Source organism: Xenopus laevis, chromosome 3S (genome assembly GCF_017654675.1).
Source record: "Xenopus laevis strain J_2021 chromosome 3S, Xenopus_laevis_v10.1, whole genome shotgun sequence".
Taxonomy (NCBI): domain Eukaryota; kingdom Metazoa; phylum Chordata; class Amphibia; order Anura; family Pipidae; genus Xenopus; species Xenopus laevis.
The window spans coordinates 31,093,307-31,111,145 of NC_054376.1; the positions used below are offsets into that span (position 1 = coordinate 31,093,307).

Here is a 17,839-nt window from a genome sequence, read left to right on the forward strand (position 1 = left end):
ACAGACAAATATATTCCAGAATTTCACTTATCTTAAAGAGGCAGCAATAAATACAAACATTTAATCGGTATTTGATTAAAAATACAAATATGTATTTTAATGCTTCAGCGATATTGATATTTAGTAGCTTTCCACTTATTGCAGGTCATTGTCCCAAGAAAGACTTTTCCATCACTGTCCAGAATTGACATGGGCCATATATTAATTGTAATTTAAACCCTATTGAAAACATAGTGATGGATTCCCAAATGTTCAGAATAGATTGGTATAACTATATGATATGAGTTAAATGTATACAGATAATATCCCATGCATAAGTCATAGCATGTATGTATGGACTTGGGAACCATAGAACATGGCATTTTGCACACGTGTTTATAGGAAATTATATGTGCCGTTCATTTTTACTTTCATTAATTCAGTTAGTTTCTGCTGTGGCAAGCTTGATGGACGGCTGTAGCATTGTCTCATAATAATCTTGTAGGTAATAATCTTGTGCTATTCTAAGAACTTTTGTAATTTACATTATTTTTTTTTTAATTCCAAGATATTAGATACATGTACTGTTAATATAAATGGATTTTGTTACAACTGCACCACATGATGGTCATTCAACCGTCAGGATTGGAAAAGAAGGGGTTGGAAGAAACATTTGAAACCTTTCTACTGACCTACTGGTCAGTTTATGAGTATTCTGACCAATCCGTTGTCAAGGAAGTGGCCACGAGAAAGAAAGAGGGCGGCTCCTAAGTTCCAATTTTTTTTCTAACCAGATGAACATCAGACCTGGCCATCTTTTTCTCCTGACAACTTTCTTGCCTACTTGAATTCATTCACATTAACAGTTCATGTATCCTTTAATATATTGGAATTAAAAAAATAAAATTAATAATGAATGTACAAAAGTTCTTAGAACAGCAATTTTACATTCACTTGTTTTCAGAGTTTACTTATCCTTTAACTGATCTTACAGGGCTAGCAATAACTATAACTATTTAAACTGTTTGTAATATACATATGCACTTATAAGCTGGTCAGTTGTGTATTGGTTTGTGAATAATGCACATTTTTTAAGCAAGTTCTGCTAACAATATTCTTTATTGGATTATATATTCTTTATCCCGGTATGAGACCTTAAGTCTACTAGAAAATCATATAAACATTAAAAAAAAAACAATAGGCTGGTTTTGCTTCCAAAAAGGATTAATTATATCCTAGTTTGGATCAAGTACATTGTACTGTTTTATTATTACTGAGAAAAAGGAAATCATTTTAAAAAATTTGGATTATTTGGATAAAATGGAGTCTATTTTATTTTTAAGATCGATTTAAAGGTTAATAAAAACTAAAATAATATGGAGTTATATAAAAGGTACTGTTTTATTACTACAGAAAAAAGGAAATCATTACAAAATTAACGTTCTGCTAAAAAGAAAATCCATGGAAAATTGTATACCCATATTTTGGAGCTTTTAACAGGTTCCATACCTTTATAATGATTTGTGGCAAGAGGGCCAACATATGTTGAAAAAAAACAAAACAATCATAATTAAGCTGGTTTCATAAATGGCACAATAAGCATTCTTCAAAGCAAGGAGAACCTGCATCAGCTTTAATTTAGGATGCTTAAAAATTGAAAAATGCATCTGCTCCAGCAAAGCAATCATATTATAGGTGAGCTTTTTCTGAAGAGGGACATGATCATTTTTAAAATAAAGGCATATATTACGGAGTTGATCTAAGGGCTTTGCAAGCACTTCTACAAAACCACTGAAGACTCTTTGTCTTAGGGGCAGATTTACTAAGCTCGAGTGATGGTTCGAATTTCAAAAAAGTTCAAATTTCAAAGTAAATTTTTGGATACTTCGACCATGGAATAGGCTATATTCGACTTAGATTCGAACGATTCAAAGTAAAAATCGTTCGACCATTCGATAATCGAAGAAAACTTCGACTTCATACTTCGCCAAATTAAAGCTACCGAAGTGCAATGTTAGCCTATGGGGACCTTCCAGTGCACTTTTCTACGTCGAATAAAAATCCTTCGATCGATCGCTAAAAATCGTTTGAATCGTTTGAATCGTTCAAAAATCCCTCGACTTCGATATTCGAAGTCGAGGGATTTCAATTCGAGGGTCGTATTTTGAAGTTTTTTTAACTTCGAAATTCAACCCTTAGTAAATCTGCCCCTTAGTGTTACTGGATAAGTATAAGGTAAATACAACATTATGTAAGTGCTCAGAATCAATTAGATTGCATAAAAACGTCAATGAATTTTATGTGGAAATCTTAAATTCATATTTATCCAAAAGCCCCTGATCTCTCCTAGAAGGCCCCTGATCTCAATTCCAAGTTAGTAAAGGATACATATACTGTTAATCTGAAAGGATTTTGTTACAACTGCAGTTAATTTATCTCTCCTAGAAAATAAATGGGTGATCCATTCATCTCCTAAAGGATAAGTGAACCTTAAAAATAAATGAATGTAAAATTGATGAGATTGCTATTCTATTCTATTTTTTTTTTAAATGTATTTATTTATTTATTTAATTCCAAGTTAGTAAAGGATACATATACTGTTAATCTGAAAGGATTTTGTTACAACTGCACCACCTGATGGTCATTCAACCAACAGGATTGGAAAACAAGGGGTTGGAAGAAACATTTGAAACCTTTCTCAGATCTTTCCTCACCAGCAGCCCCGACTACTTGGTGGTCAAAATGGTTGGAAACCAACCAGCAGGTGGGTGCTGTTGTAACAAAATTAATTTACATTAAGGGGGTTATTTACTAAACTATGAATGCAGAAAACCCCCAAAAAATTGTATTTTTTTAGTATAAAATCGGAATTAAAAAAAAAACACATTTTTCGGAATTTATTATACCCTGAGGATGGAAAAAGTCAGAATGCGAAAATCCGGCATCTCAGAGCTGCCGAGGTTACGTATAAGTCAATGGGAGAAGTCCCAAAGATTTTTTGATCTGCGCTGGGTTTTGTGCAACAATAAGAAGTTTTCCGGTGTAAATTCTGAAAAATTCAAATTTTTTCCTGAAAACAAACATTTTCTGGAAAGTGTATTGATAAATAGGGGGAAAAAAACCCCGTACGGATTTGGTCTGAGTTTTTTTTAGATAATATGGAGATATATTCAGAATTTGATCAATACACGCATGGAATTTGATAAATGAATACATGCACCCTTTAATATCTTGGAATTAAAAAATACAGGTTAACTTATCATTTAAAAGGACATGTAAGCTACACATTGGGGCAGATTTATCAAAATGTGACACTAGAAAAACTCACCACAGAAAAACTCACCTATGTTTTATTCATTCATATGGGATTTTTAAAAGAATATTTATTAAACAAGGAACTCCATTGATAAAGAAGATTCTAAAAACCCCATAGGAATGGGCGAGTTTTTCCCTGGTGAGTTCTAATCTCACATTTTAATAAACCTGCCCCATAAACATGAACTATGTTTATATGCAAATATATACAGACAAGAAACTGGATCCCTTACTCAAAACCTCAGGTTAATAATTCTTCTTATAGCCCTTGCTTTAAGCGCTCTGCATAGAGGTCAAGTAGGGTCTCTAAAAAAAACTTGAATACATCAGAACATGTTCTATAGCAAAAAAGGGTCTATGGAAGGTGACCTGGGTATAAAATGAGAGTGCTGATGTCATTCCAAAGAGAACTTACAAATGAATTGGACAAAGTAAAAGAAACAGACAGAATGCAGAAAGATTGAAGTTTATCAGCTACACCAGAAAACCTACAGAATCATTTGGAAAAAGGAGGAAGGCCACTTCTCTGAGAAGAAGTCTCAATAATAAGAATATATAGTGAATAAAGTACCCCCTCTTGTAAAATATAAGGATATTATAAGTTACCGAGGAGTTTCATGACCATATAAAAACACGAGGCCGAAGGCCGAGTGTTTTTATACAGGTCATGGAACTCCGAGGTAACTTATAATATCCTCATATTTTACAACTGGGGGTACTTTATTAATTATAATACACAAATTTTAGTGAGTCATGTGACAGAAATTAAATCACTACTCACCGTTTATAACTGATGACATCACTACTCACCGTTTATAAGGATATAATTTACAAGATATTCATGGCTTTTGTGTATTATAAGTATATATATAACCTATATATCAAGGATAATTCTTCAGTATCATGAAAATAGTACTCATCTTTGTCCTTTCTGTGCCTATACGCCTTGGATTTTAACGTCATGGCTACTAGGGTCACTCTGCTTTTATTTCTACTATATCATTATTTGATATACTCATTTTTTTATTTTTTTTAGAAGCAATTTATCTAATCTTCTGTTGAGATGGCTGCCTGCTCGGCTGTTTAAATGCTAAGTAAGGCACTGCTAAACAAAAACAATTGATCTGCATTCAAACGTTAGTCGAGCCACAGCATGGACATGGCTTCATGCTACCTTAGCTAGCCTCAAGTACAAGTAGGGTTGCCATCTGGCTGGTATTTTACTGGCTTGGTCGGTATTTTACTGGCTTGGCCGGTAAAAATGATGGCTGATCCCAATGTTATGAATAGGGAAAAGAGATACATATATAGGAAGGCCGGTATTTTTTTTCAGAAAAGGTGGCAACCCTAAGTACAAGGTATGGTTTTATTATTACAGACTAATAACGTGTTTGTTAAAATAGCACATTATCTGGTTTGATGATATTGGGTTATTGCTTCCACGTAGCAAAATGTCAATTCAACCCTTCCCTAAAGAAAAAATAGTGTTACATTTAGAATGAGCTATTTTTTTTCAGAAATGGAGGTCATTGTGTCATAAGCAACTGTCACACATTCACACTACTTTAGTGGTGTCTCCCTATACCTCAAGGGCCACCAGGAGGGCAGATTTATAGGATATCATGACCGAGGAATGGAAATATATAGGTCAGGAGTTCCTGTTGCATGGAGTATGACTAATAAAACTAGCAGAAGGGTAGTATGCCCACCTATGAAACAGGTAAATAATTGGAGGCTTGGAAAGTGTTTGTATATCTTGATTCTCTATAGGTAATTGTTTTTTTTAGCATGTTTTAATCACTGATATGGCTAATCCTTATCCCAGTTGATTTGAATAAAACAAACACAACCTAACTCCCATACATGAATTTGGCTAATTCATTAATAATTCAGGTCGAAAAAAAAAATCAAGTGTCAAATCGAATTGTGCGACTTTTTCTAATTGACGCGTGAATTTGTCATCGAAAAACTAGAATTATTAGAGTTTCCAAGTGCAAGCCAGCATTAAACACCCAATAATAATGAAGGCAAAAAACATCTTCAAATGGTTACAGAGACTTCTGCCATTGACTTTTACATGAATTCGACAGGTATTTTGTCGACAGAGTATTTTTGGATTCTGATTTTTTTGTTTTGCTGCTTTGGAGCATAATAAATCTCAAAAAATTTGAGTTTTTTTTTTGATTTTAAACAGAGAAACTTGACCTTTAATAAATAGACCCCTTAATGTTTTACCACTGTCTTTTTGCACTTAAGTGCAAAATGGTTTGTAACATTTCTGTTACATTCATATAGAGGTTTAAAGTGACCTTAGAAGCTCCACTGGTATGTAAAAAGATATTTTTTTTTTTGTATAATACTAAAACATCATACCTAACCAAATACACTGTACAAACAACTTTGCTTTCTTTAATGAAAACAATATAAATATTGTTTTCACCAGCTTATGTAAAGCACTAATTTCATGAATTAATTAAACTCATAATTGTGATTATACACTTGCTTTCATATTAATGTAATGCTAATATCTCAGTGTTCTTTTCTTGACAAAATTGTCAGGGCCTTTCTTCTAGGTAACAAAATGAAGCCATGGGGAGAGATGCCCCTTATCTGCATCAGAAAGGCCTAGTACAATGTCAGCTTTAGTTCTTTATGTTTCAGATAGTTTTCTGGATTTGATGGACTAAATTTTAGATTTGTCTGTTTAGTTATAGGGCTAAAGCAGACACATTTTCAATGCAATGCAATTTCAACTATTCTCCTGTACCTCTCACAGTACAAGACACACCAACAAACCATCCTGTACTAGCTTTTATTATGCTTGAGATGCTAATGCATCAAAATGTTGAGCTTTAGGAGATGTTCTGCCATTCTTCTGTTTCTTTTTCTTATTGCCAAACTACACTGCAAGTGTCTAAGGAGCGCAACATAGAGATGCACCAAATCCATGATTTGGTTCAACATTCAACTGAACTGGGACACAATTTTTTTGCAAGAGTTTAATTAGACCAAACTTTAGTGTTCAACTGAACCAACTTCTAAGCCATCATTTTGTGTGAATAAAGTATGTGATACCTGAAATAGAAAGATTTATATTTGAACATGATGCAATTGTGAGGGTTTGGATTTAGTTTAGAAATTTTTATTTTAAAATAAAGTATTATATCTAAAAATCAAGACACTGGTGCATCTCTACACATTAGACCAAGGATATCTTGTATGTATACCAACTATAGTATAGGATAGTTCAAATAATAAGAGGTTTTTTTTGGGGGGGGTATCGGAGAAATGGAACACTTCTAGAAGCAAATTATGGATTTTAACCTGCAGTCATAGGTTTTGTGTCTTATTTGTTCCCCTGAATACCTTCCTCTGTCTTACCTTGGGAATTTTTGGATACCAGTACTGGAATAGGATCAAATTCATCATCAGCCCTTTTTTCTGTATCGTCCGGGATATCAAAGCCAGTTAGCAGGTTAGTATCGTCTGCAGCGTGCGGAGGAGAAAAAGAAGCGGGAAGCTCAGACAGCAGTAAAGACAAGCTTGTTAGACTTTCCACACACAAGCCAAGCAAGAAAGAATGAAATAGGGAGCTAATTGGCTGAATAAGAGAAAATAAACTGGCCAAAGGGAAGGCAGACAGGAAAAAAAAATATGAGGTCAAGATGATGAAGCCAAGAATTGTCCTTAAAATAATATATAATTATCTGATAATGAAGATATGTAGGATCCTAGTGTATGCACACAAAAAAAAAAAAAAAAAGGATAGCTCAGTAGCTATATGCAAAAGCAAGTGATGTGTTTAGCAGTTACTGCACATGATGGTCCATCGTACAATGGCCTCGTTCCAAGTGTAAAATCATAAAATGGCCTTAAAAGTCAAAAAGCTCTCATCTTCATTTAGCAATGAAACCAAACTTTTTTGTGAACTTGAAATATATCTGTTCTATCAGAAAAATAATTTGGCATCTAGTGATGAGAGTTTCTTGTTTTTTCTTACAGCCTCCCTTCAAAAAAGATGGACTTTGCAGATCAGATGCCCTCTCCAATTTGCAAATAAAAATAAGTGCACATTTATTTAAGCCATGTCCTTATACTTCACTGTATGTATAAGGCAATGATGTGTGGCAGAGGGACATGGATGCAATGCAAATTATAGTTACATGTGGGGAGTTAGCCCATTTGTTTATCTAGACACTCCTAGAATCCAAGCTCAAAGGTCAATTAGGGTAATGTAGGGGGAACAATTATTATCAGTCCTAGATATTTTTGAAACTATGGCTTAACACCTAATACAGTGTTTCCATATATCTGTAAACTTGTTGTGCCATAAAGGGTTCTCAACTAAAAAGTTAGACCCAGAGGAGAGGTCTGGAGCCAAAAAATATCCTTATAAGTCAAATTTCAGTAGATATCCCACAGCTACTGTATGTATGTATGTATGTATATATGTGTATATATATATATATATATATATATATATATATATATATATATATATATAAAAAACATACAACTGTTTTTGTAAACACAGTGTCAATATATTGCCAAAGGAGTCTTAATTCTCAGTGTTCCTAGATGGTTGACAAACACGTCACTATGGTGATCAATTGGGTGACAAACATGTCTGTATGGTGAACAAGTATAATGAATATGGAGTATGGAAATATCTTGGAAGGATAATCACTATAGGAAATGCATATTCGAGATTATGTCTACAACTCTACATGATCTTAACTCTGTAGTTAAATTGGGTTGACAAAAGACCAAGTTTAACCCCTCTGGCACTGCACTGAAAAATAAGGCAAGCCAAACATTCAAAATCCAATTAATGTTCTTTTTATAGTTATAATTTATTTGGTTGAATAGATCCTACTGTCATAAAATGGCATTTGAAAAGTAAAGTTTCTATATGCTTCTGCTTTAATTAACGTTAACAAATTCTGGTATCAAAGTTGTAATAAACTGAACACGTGGATTGTAATATTTGCATTTTGTAAACCTCCCTATTATAAAGGAATCTAGAATCCATACAGAATACAATATATACAGAAAGCTAGCTGCAGTGCTCCTACATCTTTGTTTTCCATCCCAGAACTACAGTGTTTACTGCTCACAACTATAAAGAACGAATACAGCATTTTTATTTTGCTGACAGTATCCTTTAAGGGGATGTATTGGCAAACAATAAAATCCAATTTTTACTTTCTTTACTGAAAAATGTTCCCCTGTCATTGGTTTGAATTAAATGAAGTAGGATCGTTTCCCTGCAGAGCAGCTAGGGACGGTCTAAAGTTTCCTATCTGCAGCAGCCAGAGCAAATAAAATGAAGGGGGAATCAAATTGCATATTATCAGGTTTCTTTTAAAAAAACAAACAAAAAAAAAACAGTACACAAGTATATTGGAGACTCGGCAGCAACATGCATGAAGCACAAGGCGGAGTGGCAGCAATAGCGTGACTACAAATGACATCTCTGCAGAGTTGCAGATAAGTTGCAAGAACAAACTCTCCCATCTCCAGTCTTGAGACCAGAGCCGGGCCAAGCCGACTGGGCACCCTAGGCATACTGGTCAGCTAGCCCTGCCCCCCGTTTGTGCGCACAAACGCCATAAAATCGGGAAGGGCAACGAAAAGGGGAAACGTAAGGGGAGGGACAGAGAAGAGGGGAGGGACAGAGGGGCAAGTGACAGAGGTAGACGAAAGCTGCGAGAATGAATCTAGACTAGGAGTAGGCAGAAGAATTTTTTAACAGGCACCATTGTTGCGCCCTATGCAGGTGCCTCTTCCGTCTACCCCTAGTTCCGGCCCTGCTTGAGACATCTAAAATTCACAGTACCATGGAAATTAACCACATCCAAATTTTATGTACATATTAAGTTAAGCAGAGTTTCTTCTATAATTACAACCTTTGCATAAAAAGAAGAAGTAGCTGAAATAACCTTAAGCTGTCACAGCTTGTACCTTTAGCATAAAAAAAACAATATAATTTTATTGCAATTCCGTTATGATATGTTCACAGCATTGTTAATGAATAGTTAAGTTCCCTAGTTAATATTCTGAAAGATCAATAAATCTCAAAAGCCAATTTCATTTGAGAAATAAGCCACTTGGCACAAAGCCTGCTGAAGGACACTGAAGTCCTCTACTCTAAAGATGGCCAAAGTTAACCAGACTAACACCAAAATAGGGCTGATTTATTGATTCTTTGTAAAACATATGTTAAGGTTTAAGACGGAGACAAGAGAAGAGAAGGAGGTGCTCCAGAACATAGATGTATATAAACATAAATGCTCACCAAGTAGATCAAGTGGTCCAGGTGCACCAGCCCAAGACCCTCAGCTTCAGGGAGCAAAAAAAAATAATATTTGCAGAAAGAAAAGCAGGGCTATCCTGCACTATGGAGATGTGATATTTCTTAACTTTGATTAATAAACATAGCTTTTTATTTCATACTTTTTGGCCCTCTGGATTCTCTTGAGTGCCAGATAGCCCTGCTTTTCTTTCTGCAAATAAAGGTTTTAGACTGAACACATTTTCTGAATTTGAATTCTTTCTCCTCGCTTGCAATATCTATCAAGGAATAAGGAACTAGAGAGTCGATAGTGCTTAGACGCTGCTGCTGACCTGCACTGGGTCTGCATCCCAAAAGACAAGAATGGCCCTGGAATGCTAAAAGCAGTTGAACACATTTCCATGCATTAACACAAGTATGCACTTTAAAAAAGGTGTCTATTTGTTAAAAAAGTTCTTGACTGTCTGAAAAAGATCTTGAAAAATTAAGAAGATATCAAATTGCTGGGAGTCCTACAGAATTGGATATTTCATTAATTAGCCCCAATCTCTAACAACTTCAATCATACAAATCTATGAACCTTATAAAATACAGAATTGCACACTGAGGGTTTTAATTAGAAGAAACCATCTTTAAAACATCAGAACAACTCCTTGATCTCACGCTTTCAATAGAGGAAGACCAGCAGCAGCTGTCATTTAAGATAGACAGGAAGGAATTACAGGTCTGGAGAATACCAGGTTGGAGAGGTTTGGAGAAGAAATGGCAAACCACCAAAAATAAAAAAAGAGATGAAATGAATAAACATCACACAAATAGATACAAAAAAAACCCCACAGAGACTGCAAATTAGCCATTACCTGTGGAAACCGAAGCTGAATGTGTTACAGGAGCAAACTCGTCAAGAAGATCAGCCACAGGGTTAGAGAGAAGAGAGTAGTCAAGAAGAGAATCTTCCCCAGTGAGGGAGTCTGACAGCAACAGGTGGATTTCAATGGGAAGCATTAAAGAGACAGGAAAGTGTCAGCACATGCATCTGAGATAGTAACCATCACTGCAATGATCAACCTAGGTCATGTACTTTCATGGTCATTATAACATTTAGAAAACCATCTTTTAAAGGCCTCAATAAAAAAATAAATAAAAATGTTTCAACAGAATGGTCTTGGTTTTAAAACAGGAACATGCAGACATTTTTTCCATACAAGTTGCTATTGTTTGGGTTTTGAAGATCTGGTGCCTTTCTATTGTGCTTGAAGGATGAGCTCTAGATAGCAGTCATGGCGCTTAACTAATTTTTAGCAGGGTTAGAAGAGAAAGGCATCTACCTTGTCTTGCAATGTCTAATAGGAATAGTTATATTTAAAGAAAACCGAAACCAAAAGAGATAACTTCCAAAAGAACTTGAAGGAATATAACAATCCTGTTGCCAATCGACGGTGGTTAAATCGTCAGTTAAATGAAATAAAAAAATCTTTAAGGTAGGTAGGTGTATTGGTCGGTCAGGAGGGACCTGAATTATTCCAGATGGCAGGCTGCCCACAGAAGCACAAAGAACAAGTTAAGCTACTGTTAAGACACCAACCTGTTCGGTTTGAAGCAACAGAGTCTGCCTGGGAAGAAAGTCGCTGGGGCATTGGAGGCTCCAGCCCAGGAATGAGGCTTTCCACTGCCAGCTCTGATTTTCCTTGTGCAATGAATAGAGATGGAAGCCAGGAAACAGAGGGCATGAATGATTAAGCAAGATGTGTAAGAAAAAAGGACAACAGCAAGAGAAGAGATGAAATGAGGAGGATATTGAACAAAGTGAGCACTTGTTAGTCAGTATTTTTGAAAGGAACACTTCCAACTAAAGACATTATTAGTTATGGAAATTTAGGTTTAGCACTGGAATTTAACATCAATAACCGTGTAACTGTTGTCTTTCTTAGCCAACAGGCTGCAGTGTATGAATCAGAAAAAAATGGTGGACCTGTAACTCCAAGCAAACTTGATATCGGAGGCTGTACTTTCAACAAAATTAATATATAGTTGCATGACACTTTTGTGCCAGTAGCAGACACTAAAACAGTACAGATACAACCAAATTTTTCAATATGAAATTCCAATAATCAGTGCAGCACACTGATCCTGGAGACCGTCCTAATTCTCTATTTTCCCCAAGATTTAAGTTTCTGGCTGGCATGCACAATTCAACACTGGTCACTGTATAAAGAAACCATTTTATGACTAAATATATATTGCTTTGGGACATTAATGGATTATGCAAACAGTCCCTTTCTCAGCTGACCAGCAAAACAGACAATTCTTGTGTATCAGAGGAAAGCAGTCATGTTAGAGCAGGAGTGCCCATACTTTACTAATGTGGGGTTTACTTTTAGTGATGTTGTCCCATTATGATCTACATCCATAATAGCATTGTTAGCATTTTGTATTACTTAAATATTATATTGATTTATGGGAAAAGTTATATTGCTATATGTAAGAATTTAATCATTTATAATGTATTATTATTACGATATAATAAATATCTGAATGAAAAAAAAAAAAGGGTGATTTAGACAAGCTGTTTGTTGACAGTGTCTTGGAGATCTACTGATCACCAGTTAAAAGTCTACTGGTAGATCCCGATCTACCTTTTGGGCACCCGTGTTAAAGCTACACCAACTGTACAACTTCCCTAAAAGACATATAACCTATTTACAACCAATCAAACCATCTTAAACCCCCCTTTATATTTATCATGATTTTTAGCTAATGGGATTAGAAATTGTATATTAAAGTAATAAAGGCAACCAACATAACAGCTCTTTTGTATATGAGCAAATAAGCAGGGAAGGAATGCAATGTGCATACAATAATGCAAGCCCTTCAACACTACTATCCATTTCAGAGAATGTAAAGGAAAGATAATTCCTGTTTAAGATATGAATAAATTTAACTTAGAAGAAGGCTATAAGAAAAGCAATTATAATTGGTCCTTTAAACAAAGGTCTGGGGCCAGATGGTATTCATCCCAGGGTACTTGGCAAGCTTAGCTCTGTGATTACCAAACCTCTTTACTTAATATTTCAGGATTCATTGAGGTCTGGCATAGTGCAGAGAGACTGGCGAATTGCTAATGTGGTGCCGCTATTCAAAAAGGGGATCCCGTTCTCAGCCTCAAAACCATAGGCCAGTTAGTCTGACGTCAGTAGGAAAGATTTTCGAAGGGTTAATATACTATAATAATACTATGAATTTGTGCCAACATGGTTTTATGCGTAACAGATCCTGCCAGACTAACTTAATTTCTTTTTATGAGAATGTAAGCAGGGACCTCAATTCTGGGATGGCAGTGGATGTGATTTCTTTCGACTTTGCTAAAGCATTTGATACAGTGCCACAAAGAAGGTTGCTGGTTAAATTAAGGAATGTTGGACTGGAATATAGTATTTGTACCTGGATAGAGAACTGGCTAAAAGATAGACTACAAAGAGTGGTGGTAAATGGAACATTTTCTAATTGGACCAGTGTTGTTAGTGGAGTACCACAGGGCTCTGTACTAGGTCCCTTGATTTTCAGCTTGTTTATAAATGACCTGGAGGTGGGCATTGAAAGTACTGTTTCTATTTTTGCAGATGATACTAAATTGTGCAGAACTATAGGTTCCATGCAGGATGCTGCCACTTTGCAGAGTGATTTGTCTAAGTTGGGAAACTGGGCAGCAAACTGGAAAATGAGGTTCAATGTTGATAAATGCAGGTTATGCACTTTGGCAAAAATAATATAAATGCAAGTTATACACTAAATGGCAGTGTGTTCGGAGTTTCCTTAAATGAGAAGGATCTAGGGGTCTTTGTAGATAACAAGTTGTCTAATTTTGGGCAGTGTCATTCTGTGGCCACTAAAGCAAATACATTTCTGTCTTGCATAAAAAACGGCATTAACTCAATTGATAAAAACATAATTATGCCTCTTTATAGGTCCCTGGTAAAGCCTCATCTGGAGTATGCAGTGCAGTTTTGGACTCCAGGACCAGTAACATAAAAACATTTTTTTTAAAAAAATTATTTGTACTTCACGAAAAAAAACCACCAATTATTATTGGTTATTGGTTATTTCTTAATAAAGACTTTGCGAATTTAAAGTTAAAAGTGTCTTGGTTTTTTTTTTTCATTAATTACAAATTAATTTTTTAAAAAATTTTTTTTTTATGTTACTGGTCCTTTAAGAGGGGTATAAATGAGCTGAAGAGAGTGCAACTAAACTGGTTAGAGGGATGGAAGACTTAAATTATGAGGGTAGACTGTCACGGTTGGGCTTGTGATTACACTTTACAAGTACATTAGAGGACATTATACGAATATTATTATACGAAACACTCAATTTTCGGTGACACCTTCCCTTTATATAACAAAGCCTTTGTTTCAGTACAATTTTTTTTTAAAAAAATTATGAAAAATGACACTGGAGTTAAACAAATGAACAAAACAAGTGTGCGAGTGTGTGTGTGTGTGTGTGTCCATTGTAATCAGCTATAATGCCGCCTCTAGGTATTATTAAATAAAAGTGTAGTCCAAAATGAACAGCAGCTGGGGAAGGGTTGGGTTTATGTACCAGAGGTTAGGAGGTCTACACAGATGTCATACACCTGCCAAACCACATGGAATAAGCATTAAGCAGATAGTTGTGCATGTTACACATAAACACTAACTTATTAAAAGCATAGGAGGAATGGTTTTCCTGTGGCACAAAACCTGATGTGTGCACACTGAGCTACTATGAGACAAAAAGAAAAAAAAAACTGAAAAATTTGGAATTTGCAAAACAAACCTTTACATTTAAAGTGGCAGTATAGACAAGTGTCCAATACAATCCCAATGTTCCACCTATAGTCTTTTAAGACTATGTTCCCACCATTTAACTTCCTTCTACTTACAGTGCACATGGAACATAAATTATTTTACATTCAAATTCTCACTAAAGTCCAGCATTCCAGGACAGAGAAGGGAAATAAGCTCCTCTCTGCCCCTCTGCTACGATGTTCCTAATAAATATGAAGGAGCTTATATAGGGTAATGCAATTTTACCCCTAAAATAATAATAATAATTGTACCGTCTTCAGTAAAATGTTCCGCTCATTTAATTGTTCTAGAAGGTATAGCTTGAACTTGGCATGGGATGCCACTACAGGTGCTGGGTACGTTTATGGAGAACTAGCCATATGAATTCACTGGCTCACAATAATTTAACCAATAAGTCATAAATATTAAGAGAGATTCAAAATAGGCCCTGGAATTTCAAATGCCCAAACAGTCTCACTTTAAAGCACTGGTTACGGCAAGTTAAAGCTGCCCATTTGGCATTTGCCAGTTTGCATGTTGATAGTCTGGGCGTTGTCAAAATCACAGGGCAACAAATCCCACTAGGACAAGGTTAATGTAGATATGAATCAATGTTCATTGAGCAACAATTTTGGATCTCTACTGACCTGAGCACACAGTTTTAAAAACTGCACACACAAGTTTAAAATGCGTGCACAAAAAAAATGTTTTTGCACACAGAACTAAGAAGGAATGAGAGGGAATGCTGATGTGGATACAGCTGTGGTTTTAGAATCTTTATGCCTATACTGGCCATTATTTGCAGTTTTCTTTTTCATCCAGTGCTTAAATGCCCATGGATATGCAGACAATGTAAAACCTTCATGTTCCCTATGCATTGCTTAACAAACACATGAAAATTAAATAATTTTTCTTTTTTAACACCTAAAATGCTTTAACACATTTTAATTATACCTGTATGTGTACTGCCCCTTTAAACATGCAGTAAGAGAGGTAAAATAATGGCAGTGCAGCCGATAGCATTGACGTTGATGGGAAATTTTTACCAGTTTTTACTTTTTCAGCAGTTAGAACTTCTTTATTTAGTGACAGCAAAAAGTGCAAATAGATACTATACGACAGTGGTCCCCAACCTTTTTTCATCTGTGAGTCATTCAAATGTAAAAATAAGTTGGAGAGAAACACAAGCATGCAAAAAGTTCTTGGGGTTAAAACGATAACCCGTGATTTGCTATTTGGTAGCCCCTATGTGGAATTAAAAAATAAGCACTTGCTTTGAGGCCAAAAGGAGCAACATCCAAGGGGTCAGAGAGAAACAAGATCCATTGGTTGGGGACCACTGCTATAGAATTATCTCTGGAAATGAGTGTACATAGAGATATAAGCATTACCATTTCCATCCTCTGTTGTGCTCCCAAAGGGATCTGCCAGCTGCATAAGGTGAGGGAGGAGAAGCTGGGGCTCTGGAGATTTGAGACCCTCAATCAATTTTTCTGGTTAGAGGAGGAGGAAAGATATAGGAACAGATAAAAAAAAGAGCATTTCATGAAGGGAGAGCAAAGCATAGGCAGGTGCAGGAAAGTATTCCCAAAACAAAAAGGTAGATCTAGGGAGACAGGATTCCATGGGCAATCCAGCTAGAAGGGATGCTAGAAACTGCTAGAAAGCCAGGAGCCATTTATTCCTGGAGATTGGTATAGTGTGGAAAAACACAGCCACTAAGCACATCATTTTACTAAATACAGAACAGATTTATGATATACCGAGTTACACAAGGCACAAACGGAAATAAATTGTCGATAAATACTCAAGCTCATGTAAGCAATACCACAAGAAAAAAATATGCCTGGACTCTGTGCTCAGTAATGTAATGGATTTAATCTGATATGTAAAATAACCTTCATCAGTAGTGAAGTGCCAGAACTTTCAGTAACGAAGATTACATGCAATAATTTTACTCTTTTTGTCAAATATAATAAACCATGGCTCAACATCCTCTCTCTTATTCTCTCCCTTCTCCCACCCCACCTACATCGTACACCTAAGTCTTAAAACCAGCCCTCTGGTCCCAACGTTAAAGAGCTCTCTATTACCTCAAAGTACAAAGCCAACATTGTGACCCCTTCACAGTACAACGTAGAGGCAATGACTACAGTAGAACCCCCATTTTACGTTTTTCAGGGGACCAGAAAAAAATGGTGTATAATCCAGTAAAATGTAAAATTAGGGAAACGTATTATGCATAATATATACTGTAGGTGGGCCCACAAACCAACAATGTAAAATGAGGGAAAACTTAAAATCAGGGGATGTAAAATTGAGGTTCCAGTGTATTTCAAATATAAGAATGCCAGATCTCTGGTTTGGAAAGGCTTATGTGCCAATCTTGCACAGAACTATAGACAAGACTTGCTTTCTTTTTTTATCATTCATGCTGTTCCTTTAAGAGTTATTCAGAATCAGGGTCTCACTCTCCCTTCCCATTCCTAACTTTGAGGCTCTGTGTAGCTAGTCTATCTCTGGATGCAGAACAGCAATACAGACACATCTGCCATCATTTGGTGGAAATCATTCCTCGGGATTCTATCAGCTTGATATGATCATCATCTTCTGTCACATAATTATGTGCCCTACCTGCATTTTATTCATTCATCACATGAAAGAAACTTGCATTCTACAATGTCTCGCAACCAGCATGTTTTAACCAAGACATTTTAATTGAACTATAATTAGGGGCAAATTGAAAATTTTAATTTTCAATATTTTATTATGGTTAAGACTAGGGAATGATCCAAACTCGATTCGAGTTTTTAAAAAATTAAAATTCGATTTTCGAGATTTATCATACTCTGGCCCTTTGACTATACGCCACCTAAAACCTGCCGAATTACTGTACAAGTCAATGGGAGAAGTCCAGGGATCAATTTGGTGATGTTTGTAGCCTTCCTGACATTCAAGGTTTTTTTTCTAGAGAAAAAACTGAAATCGAGTTTTGTATAATTCTAATCAAATTCAATTCGAGTTTTCAAATCGGTAAAATTAGTCCGAGTTTTAACAATTAGCTTTTTTTAATAAATTTCCCCCAATCGGTTTTAAGGGAGTTCAAAAAACTCACATGAATTCAAAATTCGACCCTTGATAAATGTGCCTCCCCATGTGATCCACAAGCACTCATGGACTAGCCAAGGGCTGTGTGTCATAGTTCAGCAACCATGGCATGGGCTTGCAATTTTGTCTACAAAATGTAATGCTGCTCCCGTTTCCTAACCAAAGTAGGAAAGGATAATTTTATTGTATATTGAGTTAAGATCTACTGGTATATGCAAAATAAAAATACCAGCAGCACACTGTGTGAGTTTTATTAGTCCACAGTAGTGATGTGCGGGCCGACCTGATACCCGTGGGACCCGCGGGTCGGGCGGGT

At 35.8% G+C, this 17,839-nt stretch overlaps 1 protein-coding gene across 13 annotated transcripts in view; it reads right to left on the reverse strand.

Annotated features, from left to right (window-relative positions):
• The window catches only part of LOC108712767 (AP2-associated protein kinase 1), an 82,513-nt gene that overhangs the window by 9,337 nt on the left and 55,337 nt on the right, over positions 1–17,839 (reverse strand). For 2 of the 13 annotated variants that reach the window (XM_018255171.2, XM_041588159.1), the window contains 4 exons: positions 15,807–15,908; positions 11,175–11,267; positions 10,450–10,560; positions 6,676–6,780 (listed from right to left, as the gene is read on the reverse strand). The exons of 1 other annotated variant lie outside the window; for it this stretch is intronic. In XM_018255171.2, the coding sequence (XP_018110660.1) occupies positions 6,676–6,780; positions 10,450–10,560; positions 11,175–11,267; positions 15,807–15,908 (411 nt within the window). Of the gene's footprint in view, positions 1–6,675; positions 6,781–10,449; positions 10,561–11,174; positions 11,277–15,806; positions 15,909–17,839 lie in introns of all 13 variants that reach the window. 10 more of the 13 variants (XM_018255170.2, XM_018255177.2, XM_018255175.2 and 7 more) reach the window with 8 other exon arrangements.